Genomic DNA, 13,427 nt, shown 5'->3' with positions numbered 1-13,427 from the left:
CCCTTGAATCGCCGCATTCAAATCTGCGTTTGATCAAGAAAGAGATTTCGTTTACCACTTTCACTTAGATAAAAAGTTACAACAAATTGAATACAAAACAATAAACTAACAAATTAGAAAGTCTATTAAAGGATATAACATTTTTTTCAAAAATGAAAGTTTTAGCAATTACATTATTTAACCAATGGCTGGCAGCAACCACATCATCAACATAACATAAAAATGTTCCCCTCTGTAATCACTCAGTTTTTTAAGTGAGTTACTGAATCATTCATTAAAAAATAGACTCAAAATAAATATGTGTTATACAACTTATATTTTAAGATTTATTGATTTTACATTACAAGAAACAGTAGCGAAGATCATTTTTCACAGTATTGATTATTTTACCATGTATTTTTATTCAGCAGGATATTTTTTGATTTTGATTTTTATTAAAATTACAGGTTCAATTTAATTTTGTTAAAACCAAATGTTTCTCTTATTACTGTTTTTTATATATTAAATGGAAAGCAAAATACATTAGTCTCTCCCCTAAAAATGGTCTGAACCGTGACTCAAAAACCGCAATGTAAAAATAAGGCTAATTACTAGGCCAACTTTACAGTTCACAACATTTACTGCAATTTATATATATATATATATATATATATATATATATATATATATATATATATATATATATATATATATATATATATATATATATATATATATAGTCTTACATTTTCACACAAAGTTGCTCATTTCCAGATTAATTTCAAATATTTTATCCAAAGAAATAGTTCACCCAGAAATACAATTCTGTCCTGAAATGTATTTTCTCATTATTCACTTGTTTCATACCTGTTTTAAACCTTCTGTTGAATGTAAAAGAGATGTTGACAACTAAACAGTTATTTGACTAGCATAAAGAAAGCATTAAACTATACTATATTCAGGAAGTCAATAGTTAATTTCATCTACTATGAAATTAACCATAATCATGTTAGTAAACATTCTTTAAACTATCTTCATTTGTAATACAAGAGAGATTTTCATCTCTTTTAATTCAATTCAATTCAATTCAATTCAGCTTTATTTGTATAGCGCTTTTACAATGTAGATTGTGTCAAAGCAGCTTCACATAAATGGTCATAGTAACTAGAACAGTGTAGTTCAGGTTTTAGTGTTTAAGTTCAGTTCAGTTCAGTTTAGCTCAGTTCAGTGTGATTTAATCATTACTGAGAGTTCAAACACTGAAGAGCCAATTCATCGATGCGTAGCTCTACCAATCCTGAACCATGCGAGGCAGTGGCGACAGCGGAGAGGGAAAAAAAACTTCACCTGATGGGAGTGAAGAAAAAAAACCTTGAGAGAACCAGACTCAGTTGGGCACGACCATTTTAATTTCTCCGCTGGCCAAAAGTCTTAATGTATGCATGTATGTATGCATATATGTATGTATGTATGTAAGTATGACTATCTATCTATATATATATATATATATATATATATATATATATATATATATATATATATATATATATATATATATATATATATATATAAAATATATATATATATATATATATATATATATATATATATATATATATATATATATATATATATATATATATATAGAGAGAGAGAGAGAGAGAGACAAAATAGGATTTTTATTTCGAGCATTACTTGTCTCCTCAAAGACAAGTAATAAGGGTTTTTTGACACTGCCTCAATCGGAGAGAATCCCAAGGTCATGTCCTTGAGAATGCAATGCACTGTTCTCCCACTTATTGTGCCTTAGATTCCAGCATTTCTAACACTTGATGTAGCTCCAGTGGTGAACTGAGATACCATCGTCCACTTCCCTGAGACAGCAGTGGATCAATCTCCCACTGTCTTTCTCTCCATCCCCCACTAAGCTTGACTGTTTAACCCTTATATCAGTATCATCACGAAACGTAGCATCAAAACCTGTATGTTTCCCTCAGATCTGGTGCTCTCACCAGAGTATTATCCTTCCTAGGATGAAACCAAGCAGAGATGGCTTCTAAAAGAGTGTTGACAGAACAAACCAAAGGGTGAAATGATGTTTATGACAGCTATTATACTTCATTCCCGCACTGGTGCTGATGCTTCGTAAGAATTCCACTCATCGCGGCTTGATGTCAGCGAGCCCTGCTGGCGAATCAAAGCCTGGCTAAGCCTCACCCTATTTGCATACAAATTGACCAGCTGATCCCTGTCACTCTGACAATGCAGCCAAGGTACACCAAGACTGCAAGCCCTGCTAATTACAGCGTGATCCCGGTATATTAATGCCAAATGGATCCCAGTCTGGAATGAAACCTGATGCTGTGAAGTTCCCTCTAATCGTGGGCCCTTGTGAAACTTTGAGAAGTCGCCCAGTATGTTATGAATTTTAATTGCGCATCAGGACTGCTGACTCACTCTGCATCCTGCACAGAAGATGAGAAGAATCTGCACAGAAGATGGGAAGAAGTCCAGCACACTCCTCCCTGAGTAACATTCTTGGTGTTTTCCTTATGTGTTTTGCTATTTATTACTATCCAAATAAATGAAATGAATATAATGAAGGTAAAAATGAACAGCAATGTGCCTTTGTTTTAATGTGTGCAAAGCAGTCCATTATGTTCAATTACACACTGACCCCTAGTGGTCATTGATTAAAATTATTAAATTATTTGGCTCTCAAAGAAGCCTTTCACATTGCACTTAACCCAGGTTAAAGCCAGCCCAGGGTAAACGGAATATCTCTTATTTGTAGTTTAACGACCCAAGGTATAAAGCAGTGCTAAACGTACTTTTAAAATGACAAATGTGTCCCCTTTAGGCCAGGTTAATTGAAGTTGGAGAGAATTTATGTTAGCACCATTATATTTTTAATTCTTTACCTGGGGTTACGAAGCAGTGCTTGTGGTATTAACCCCGCATTGCCGAATTTGCCGTGACAAATGCGATATAGGCTAGCAGCCTAGCAATTACAGTCAAATGCATATTTATTTTGCACATCAGCCATCTTTCTTGAAGTGTCTTATGTTTTAAATTAAGTTTAACTTCCGGTTACAAAATAATACCAACAAATAGTCATGTATTATTTGATCATTTATTATAATATATTATTTATTATATAATCATTTATTATTTGTGAATGAGATTTAATTAGATATTTTCTTTTCTTTTGGTCTTTCCTGCTTAAAAAAAACAGCTTTAACCAGCCTAAACTGGTTGATTGGTTGACCAGCCTGGCTTTAAAGGGATTTTAGCTATTTTTCAGGCTAATTTCAGCCCTCCAGCCGGGTCTTGTCATGGTCCTGACCTGACAGTCTTGTCTGTCCTGTCAGTGATTAATGTTTCCCTGTTTATCCTGTGCTCATTTACATTGCTGTGTCTTAATCTGTGTTGGCCACGTGCTCCTCTTGTCTTTCCTCCTTGTTTTCAGTCACCCCGCTCTCTAGTTTAGACTTTGTTATCCTGATTGTTTTCACCTGTCTCTCTTGTGCTTTGTTCTATAATGTTCTGTGTGTTCTCATGTCTTTTCTGGTTCGTTCCATGTGAGCTTTTCTTGTATCTTTACTAAGCTGTTGGTCTTGCCTGTTCTAGTTCACTTGTCTACTTTTTGTTTGTTTGTAGCCACCACTTTCTTTTGTTTGTTTCTGGTGTTTACTTAATTTTGTGTTCTAATCTTTATTTTACTTTTATCCTTAGAGCCATTGTTCCATTTTCTGTCAGTCCCAGTCTTCATAGTAGTTGATTATTAGTTGTTGTTTGATTTGTTTAAGATTCTAGAAGTCAGATTGCTCAAGTGAGTCTTTCTCTCTTCTAGTATTTATTTTATGTCAAATTTAGTTTAATTATTTTATTGTTTATTATTGCTGCCTGTTTGCTGTCCTGTCTTGTGTCTTAATTTTCCAGTCCTATTCTGTGTTCTGACCTCCCTGGTCTGCCAGCCTGGAGTTGACTTGGCTTGCTCCAGGTTCTAGCTCTGGTTTTGACCACTGTTGCTTCTACTCCTGGCTGGCTGTTCATTTTAGTACCATCTTGTCACTACCACTGGCTTCCCTGTGTTGGTGCCCCTACCGTTTGGACCTTGTCATCCCCTTGTGTCTACTTGTGCCTTATTCTGTCAATAAACCCCCTTATATAATTCACTGCTGCAACTGGGTCCATTTTCTTGCAATCACCCATGACAGGTCTTAGCTGGTCAGGCTGGAAGATGACCAGCTTGACTAGGCTATCCAAGCTGGGAGACCAGCCAAAATGTGAAAGCTGAAATCAGGCTGGAAATGACTGAAACCAGCCTGGAAATGGCAAAAACCCCTCTAAAATCAGGCTGGTCGACCAGCTAAACCCCTGGGTTAAGCTGTTTTTCCCCAGCAGGGTTATTTAAGGTATTTCTTATTAAAAATTTTAAAATTACAACATTGTAAGACATCAACAGGTGTTCTGTTTTGGGAGCGTGCTAATTAGTTAATTGTAATATGACTTCAATGTTGATTCAATAGCTTGCTGAACAGTGAAGAGAAAATAACAATTCATTGTACCCAGGTTTTAAATGTCGACTATTTTAACGGCAATCACATCCATAACTGTCACAAAGCACTATCGTTTGTGGGTGAAATACTTCCAGAATTTTTTTTACCGTGTACCTTACCTTTATCCTTAAACTACTCGCGTGGAAAAACACTCGACCAGTGGGACAAGAAACACTCTTGTGGCACGCGGGTTTATGCAAACTTCGCGCTGCGGTTGTCCAATCAGCGACCCCATATGCAAATAATCTATATGAAACAGTATAAATGGTCAGCGTTGTAATATCCTTCATTATTTTAAAATGACTTGTAAATTGTAAACAATGAACTCAGTGTATTGTTTACCTGTGATTCGGAATAACTATTTAAAGTAAAATTGACATTCAATTTGAAGTAGCCAGACAGATGTTCCACGTCTATTTGCCATCAAATACGCATATTAATCATCAAACATTCAACATATAAGGTAGAAGAGAAAAATGAGAAATGACATTGAACTGACCTAATTGTCGGGTTTCTGTATTTTCTATTTAGTCCACTGGGTGGCGTTATTGTGATATTTGCTTTTGCCAATGCCTTATAACTTGAGAGCACATTTAAACTCAAAGTCAACAAAATGATATGATGTTTAATTATTTCAGAATAAACAACAACAACAAATAACATATAGGGAAAAATAATGGAATTAAATATTTCAGGATACAAAAATGTCACTGTAGACACATACAGTACTATGCGGATGAAAAGAATTTCCACGTGGGATGAATAAGGATTAAAAAATGCTGGGAGTTTAAAGCATGTGAACCACACCACATATCTGCTTTGGAAACTTAAACAGCTTAATTTGGAGAATGAACAGCTGACAAAATGTTTGCGTATGAATATATAGGGTGTTGGGGGCAGGGGTACAGTTCATGAGGTTGAGCTCAAGGCACCACAACGATGCGCATGGTGTTGGTGTATCCAGATCCTGGACGCCAGCCTGTGACGACGATGATAACATCACCGGACTTGAAGTACTTCCGATGCTTGCCTGAAAATTAATGAATAAAAAAGACCTACATATTTAGTGGCATATTTAAAGTAATAATATCAAACTCTTTTGACCACACATAAGCCACCGTTGATGGATCACTGCAGTGCACACATTAGCTTTAAGATTAATCTTAAAGGTTTAGTAGGTTAAAAAGTCTCTTCGTATCATGATAGCAATCATTAAATTAAGTGGTCCAAATGTATATGTTTTTTTAATATACGGTGGAAGTGGTGTTGGACCAAGAAAAGTTCATCCAATCAAAATTATTGGTCCGAACATTACGATTGGCTGTTCTACCTGCCTCTCAAAATATGTAATTCCATAACCATGTTTCCACAGAAATGATTACATAATCAGCGCATTCACAAACCCAGTTCAGACAGAGAATGGCAGGCAAACGTCAACAAGCTTCTTTTCTAAAGTTTGGTTTTTGTACTATAAAGTTTTCTCTTTGGGGATTGTTAAGTGATGTACAGTATTGACCACATTCTTCAATGCAGAAATGTGCTCGTTTTCGCCATAATTTTAGAGCTTCGATTCAGTTGCCTATGGGAAAAATGATTAGGCATAATAAACCACAGAAAAAAGTTTTACATATAATTTGATAATAAACTGCTACAAACAAGTGTTTGGATGACTATACAGACAAAGTAGAATAATAAAATAATAAAAATATCGGTTTGCAACACCAAGCAGCTTAACGAGCAGTTTTTAACGTTTAAAAATGTATGAAAGTGAATGAGACCGGAAGTCTCGAGCCAAAAAGATTATGTTTTAAGATTATGTTAAAAGATTAAGATTAAATGGCTGCACCCGCTCTTACATGAAGAATAAGGTGAAATGTCATGTTATTTTTTAGCATTAAATTTCTCATTTGGGTGATAGTTAACCTAAAAATACAAAACAAAATTCACCTTTTAGTTACCCTCAAGTGATTTCAAACAAAAGGTTTTGTTGTTGTTGTTTAAACAAAAAAGAGATACTTTAAAGAATGCTTGAAACAGTATGAAAATAGTTAGCAAATTAACGGTTGTATGTTTACAAGTAGGCATTGGACGATAACCGTTTTTAAGGTATATCGCGGTTTGGAAAAGTCAAGGTTTTAAAACCGCCAAATTTTCTGCTATACTATTTCTAAGATATGTGTAAGATTTTTATCTTCTTTTTTTTATTTTTTTATTTATTTATTTATTTTATTTTTTAGGACAACAGTATCTCTAGCAAAAAATCTGTGTTTTTGAAACAAATGAAAACAGCAGAAGTCAATGGCTGCGTCCAAAACTGACTGCTACTCAGTAGGTACTGCATTTGAATTTAAACGTACTACTACGGTCATTAGAAAAGTACGTTCTATACAGTTTGAATGTAAAAAGTAAATGGAATTCGGACATACTACATCCGCCATTTTGTCATGGTCACGTGACCTATCTGCGTCAGTTGGGTCGCCTCACTTCCATTCATAAATTCTCTCACACTCTCTCGCATTTTGGGATAGCGCAGCGTGCATGGGATGTGCACTTCAGAATCTCGCCGGAAGTAGTAAGTCATCCGGGTACTTCTCGCCTACTGATTTTCGAATTCTATGAATTCGGACATACTACTCGGCTCGCATACTGATTTTAGCATACTATATAGTATAAAAATATGCGGTTTCATGCAAACTCCACACAGATACGCCAACTGAGCCGAGGCTCGAACCAGCGACCTTCTTGATGTGAGGCGACAGCACTACCTACTGCGCCCATGCTTCGCCCTTATCAGAATTTTAAAAACTCAAACAGGTTTAGAGTAGGTGAGTAAATGATGGAATTTTTTATAAGGGGGAATGGGGCGGTGGGGGTGAACCAACTTTTTACAGAGAGATGCCCAAAGTAGGGCCTGCGGGCCAAAATTGGCCCATTTGTAACCTTTGATTTGACCCACCATCCCAACTTAGAGGATAGTGAGAATGATGTAGAGCACAGGTGTCAAACTCAGTTTCAAAAGGGCCGCAGCTCTGCACAGTTTAGTTCCAACCCTAATTAAGCATACCTGATCAAACTAATTGAGTCCTTCAGGCTTGTTTGAAACCTACAGGTAAGTGTGTTGGAGCAGGGTTGGAACTTAACTGTGCAGGACTTCGGCCTTCCAGGAATTGAGTTTGACACGCCTGATGTAGAGGGTTGGGCCGAATGTAATTTTTAATTTGACGTAGAATTTTTTTGTTAGTACGAGGTCCCTTTCATTACTGCTAGCAGCTTTAATTTGTTAGTTTTATTGCTGAGTTACAAAAAAGCAACAAGGACAAAAAGTAGTGTAATTCTGTTATAAATTAGATTGTTTTGTGTTTACTGTAAATAGTTCATTATAAAATGTAATAAAAAATACTGCATTAGTTTAATATAAAGCAATGTTTACTAGTCATTTTTAAATATTTGTAAATAAATTAGCAATTTAGCCATGGCAACTATATTTACCTTCAGCCCACTAGCCTCAAACAAGTTTGGTTTTTGGCCCTTCAAAAAAAAAAAGTTTGGGCACTCCTGCTTTAAAGCAACCCCAAATTTCATAGTGACAACAGCCAATCACATCTAGTTTGTACCATGACACCATGACACAGAAGAAGTAAGAGTAGTGTAAAAAGATGTATATAAAGCACTCAGGATTTCCACCCATGATATTAAGCTTTTCCTCCACTTTGATATTTTGGTATTCTCTGACACTGCACAAATGTGATTGGTTAGCATCTGCACTACTATTAGCATTAAGCTATCTAATAGCATGATGCCCCTGCTGGTGCTTCTGCATCGAGTAACAAAGGCAACACAACTTGTTGCGCTTTCTAAACAGGGTGTTAACCATCCATAAAGACCCATTCACCTCATGAACAATAACTACTGTATAAACATAACTATATTATCATCCATATTAGTCTGTTTATTATGAAATATGCACTACAATTTTACTAAATTATAAATTATGTTTCTGCCGATTGGTCACATTTGAATGGAATTGGATTGGCTGTAAGTGTTTTATTGTTCATTAAAAGGTAAATTTGTTATCAATATCATTCCTTTGTGTCATAATCATTATGTGATAGTTGTGGATAACTATGGTGTATAGTAGCTGTTATGCTAATGTCAAAATTCAGACTAGTAATTTTCTAATTAAGATCTACATATTATAATTACACCAACACTTTTATCTATGACAATAAACCAAGTAAAGTTTTCTGATTACCGATCTCCAGTGCGAAGCTGACACGGAGATCCACATCCTCAGCCCATATGTCATTGGCAGGCTTGGTGTAGAGGATGGGGATGACGCCACGATACAGGTGCAGCTGCCGAGATGTCTGACCGTTACGGGTCACAGCCATGATAGGAGCACGAGGCCTGTATCTGGACAGCAGCTGGGCAGACCTTAGGAGGAACAGTCAACAAAAACAAACAATTATAATAATGATAAAATAATATTAATAATTCAAATCACCATTTATATTATTCATCCTTAAATTAACCATGAATAGTAATTAAAGTGCACTAATGTTATAAAACATTATGCAAAACATTAGTTATATTTGAATACAAACAATAAATTTTTTTATTTATTACTAAGAATATTAATGCAGGATTTCCGCAAATTTAAGACTTTTTTTAAAGACCATTATGAATGAAATTTCAGACTTTCACAAGGCAAAATGCTAGGAATGTTTTTGTAATGGCCAGTGAGTTTTTATTTTATTTGCCCTAGTAAAATAAAAATGTTATTTCTTAGCCACATATTTTAAATAATGAGTCGAAACAAGCAAACTTCAATTATATACATACATTTTTATTAGCAAAACTTTTCTTTAAAAAAAGACAAGTTTTAAAACCTATAAAAAAATAACTTTACGTACAACATCCAGTTATTCATAAATACATGGAGAACTTTTAAACAAATGTTATTGTAAGGTTGTAGAGAAAGGTAATTAAATCGTATTAGTTGATAGGGTTAATAAATTTTAGGAATTTAAGACCTACAAAATCATTTTTCAGTCAATCTAAAACTTTTTAAGCCTACATTTTTTTTTTATTTAAGACATTTTAAGACCCTGCGGTCACCCTGTAATGTGTACAGTATTAGAAATTAGCTAGAATATAGTTTCCTTTGTTTATTTATATAATTAAAAATGATTAAATAGTAGTAAAAATTATATTATTATTAAAATATTCAAAATAATATTATTGTTAATATTAATGAATTTATTTATTACCATATAACTTGCTTTTTGTTGTTTAGATTTCTATAACCACAATAATTAAACATTGTGATTACTACATTAAAATTAATTTATTCATGTATAATAATAATAATTAATATTATTATTATATAATATTAAAGTCATAAGATTCTATAGTTTATGTTAAATTAATGTAAGATTCAATGTAAAATATGTATAAAATAATAGCATGATTCACATATTTTCAATTTAAAATAATTATTTAAAAATTACATGGCATGATTAAAATAATACTGAACAAAATACATTAAGAACTTTAAAAAAAGGTAACAAAAAGTTATTAATTTAAGATGCAATAATAATTAGTTGACTGTACATAATCCCACTTTTAAAAGTTTAAGAACTTTACCCAACTTTAAAAATGCTGATTTATGCTGAAATTACTATTAGCAACTAAAAACCAACATTGCCAATAATCATACATTACAAAGTAATAATAATACAACTAAACAAATCAGGAATTTTAGATTGCTGCCCATCAAGTCCTGTACATGAGCCCCAGAGAGTGTGCACTTTTGCCTCTATGTGGCACAAGTGAATATGGAGTTTAAATTAGCCTATGAAATGTCAAGGTTCAGGCCTGCAAAGGTCAGACCGTTTCACTCAGTGCAGCAAGATGCATCTCAATCAGCCACAAGGCAAAACATACAATATAAACTAGTAAATGCAGCTAACTTCTGTATACATCTGATAAAATAAAGTTTGGATGAATGAAAATATCTCTAAATGGGATAGTTCACCCAAAAATAAAAATTGTGTCATTTACTGTTCTCATCCAAGTTTTGTTCCTCTGATGAACATAAAATAAGATATTTTGAAGAGTGTGGTAAACCAGTTGACTTCCATATTATCTTCTTTTCCTACTATGGATGTCAATGATTAGTTTTCCAACATTCTATTTAAGCTCAGCAGAAAACAAACCATGTTTAAAAAGACCTTAGGGTCATTTTTTGGGTAAACTGTCTCTTTAAATAATAGCACAGGTGTCTTACTATGATTTTTATTTACCAATTGAGTAATATCTGATTTTCAGTTATTGCACCTTTTTTCTTTACATCTGTTTTGACATAATTAGCAACGTATAAAGCACTATAGAAATAAAAAAAATGACTTGACGATGTATTCATATGTTTTATGATCTTCAGTTCATGCACTCGACACTTGGTTAAGGTCACTGCACCTAATATTAGCATGTGTGTAAATGCCACTGTAAGCCTTTCGGGTTATTCATAGTGTCTCTGACCTGCCAGTCTTGGTGAGGCAAATAATGGCGCTGGCACAGCACTTGAAGGAGGCTTCCACTGCGCCAACGGCCACAGACTCAGTGGGATCACGGGTCAGATGGGAGGTACGACGAAGCTCTTCGAACAACTGCCTGTGGAACATGGCGGCTTCGGCTTCACGGGCGATCTGATGCAACATGTAAAAAGTACACACACGAGGATAAAAAAAACATATTGTCCTGTTAAAGATGCTGTATTTGGGAGTGACTTTTAACTTTTACCACTGTGTGCTAGCTAGTCAAAGGTGAGCTCTGCAGCAACTAACCACCCTTACACAGCGCAAGCCATTGAAATGAATGGGTTCATAGAGCAGTGCTTTCCATGTCCAGTGTGAAAGCCACTTCACTGCACTATGGCTGGAGGGAGAGCGAAACCTGCATGCTGAACACTGTTGGACAGTTTGGCACAGCATAGGCTTTTATTGGCTCAAATATTTTTCAAATCACTGAAACAGATTAGACCAGGGTGTTAAACTCAATTCCTGGATAGCCGCAGCCCTGCAGAGTTTAGTTCCAGCCCTGTTTAAACACACCTATCGGTATCAAACAAGTCTAAAGCACAACTAAAACATTGAAATTAGTTTGATTAGGTGTGTTTAATTAGACTAGGAATTAAACTAAGCAGAGCTATGGCCCTTCAGAAACTTAGTTTGACATGCTAACTTACTGTAGAAGCATCTCAAACTCACACTTATTAAAGGAAGAAATTGGCAGCAACTGTGAATGTGCAACAACTTTAACTACAAATGAAACACTAAACAAAAGTATCTATCTGGAGCTCCTCCACAGAACTAAACACTTGTTAAACACTTTAGCCACCGGCCTTGCTCCTCTCCCACGTTTCTTGGTGCTGCCCACACTCGTTACTGCTACCAAGCCAACCAATCTCAGCCTCGTGCTTTGCGTATCCGCAATGTTTAGTTACATTTTTGAGAGGTGCAGCACCAGGCTACAGCGAATGGTAGGCAACTGTGTAAAGGCACCACCAGACCATTGGCTCGCACTTGATGCAGAAATACGAACTGTCCTTAAAGTACAAATGAAATCAAAACTAACCGTATGATTTTGTTAGCTCATATTGACAGTTTTGTGGTAAACAATTCATGTCATTAAGAAAAAAAGTATTTCCCCTTATAATCTAAAACTAAAATCTGAAAATGCAACTGTTTTTATTTCAGTTAAACTCTCCGATTAACCAAACAACCCCTCCAATTGTTAGTTTTGACAACAACCAGAAATGTTGAGGAGTAGGGGTCAGTTAGGTTGTGATAACTATAAAACCCATTTCCCGATCTTTCGGAACGAAATGCCAACTTTACTACATCCAATCAGCTTCCAGTAGAAATAAAAAAGCCACGCCCACTGTTTTCTTATTTAATAGTTATTTTCTCTAAGAACAGCTTCACAATATGAAAAAAGTATTCGGTTTATGTGGACTTTAAAACTGATGAAAAGAAAAAAAAAACTATTTTTAGCTCGATATGTTTACCCAGCAGGTACAGTATGTCAACATGACCTCAGATTAACGTTGTACCCCAACGTTGTGGGGACATTTCATTTTGTTTGGAAATGAAAATCTTGTTGACGTCAGAACCTACCGTCTGGCCGACGTGAAAATCCAATGTCCAACCTAAAATCAAGCAAAATATCAATGTCTAATGATGTTACAGCTTGACGTTGTCTGGACGTTACTACTAAGACATCTATCAGACAATATTTGATGTCAATATGACGTTGGTTTAAGATGTGGACTCAACGTTGGATTTTGGTCACAACCCAACCTAAAATCAACCAAACATCAATACCATTTTAAATCATTATTGGATGTCAGAATAACATTGCACTTAGACGCTGGCTAGACATCGAATTTTGATCACTTGACTTGATGTCTTATGATGGTGTGTGCCTGCTGGGTAGGAACTATACTCTCATTCCAGCATAATAATCAAGGAACATGGCTACAGCAGGCCAAATGATATCACACAACGCTGTTACCTACTTACCGAGCTGGGGACTATTTTCAGGTGTTGTGTAATATGCTAAAAGTCCAATTCATGGGTAGGCAAACTCTGTCCTGCACAGTTTAGCTCCAACTCTAATCAAACACACCTGCCTATAGATTTCTAGTGATCTTTAAGACACTGATTATCATGTTCAGATGTGTTTGAATAGTGTTGGAGCTAAACTTTGCAGGACACCGGCCCTGCAGGACAGAGTTTGCCCACCCTTGGTCTAATCCAATGCAGTGATTTATGCTAAACTAAACTAAAAGTGATCCTGCCAGAGCCTAAAATTGACTGAATGGTA

The 13,427-nt window shown here is 35.2% G+C and overlaps 2 protein-coding genes across 3 annotated transcripts in view; one reads left to right on the top strand and one right to left on the bottom strand.

Moving 5' to 3' along the window:
- parp6b (poly (ADP-ribose) polymerase family, member 6b) overlaps positions 1 to 13,427 on the top strand; it is a 549,184-nt gene that overhangs the window by 440,293 nt on the left and 95,464 nt on the right. The gene's annotated exons all lie outside the window — the stretch shown is intronic.
- Positions 5,147 to 13,427, bottom strand: part of pkmb (pyruvate kinase M1/2b) — a 38,041-nt gene continuing 29,760 nt past the window's right edge. For both annotated transcript variants that reach the window (XM_087310673.1, NM_001003488.1), the window contains 3 exon segments: positions 11,082 to 11,248; positions 8,794 to 8,975; positions 5,147 to 5,571 (listed from right to left, as the gene is read on the bottom strand). In XM_087310673.1, coding sequence (XP_087166799.1) covers positions 5,465 to 5,571; positions 8,794 to 8,975; positions 11,082 to 11,248 — 456 coding nt within the window. In that variant the 3' untranslated portion in view covers positions 5,147 to 5,464.

This window comes from Danio rerio, chromosome 25 (assembly GCF_052040795.2).
Source record: "Danio rerio strain M-AB ecotype USA chromosome 25, GRCz13ab, whole genome shotgun sequence".
Taxonomy (NCBI): domain Eukaryota; kingdom Metazoa; phylum Chordata; class Actinopteri; order Cypriniformes; family Danionidae; genus Danio; species Danio rerio.
The sequence above is the reverse complement of the archived record's forward strand: the minus strand, read 5'-3'. Positions and strand labels throughout refer to the sequence as shown.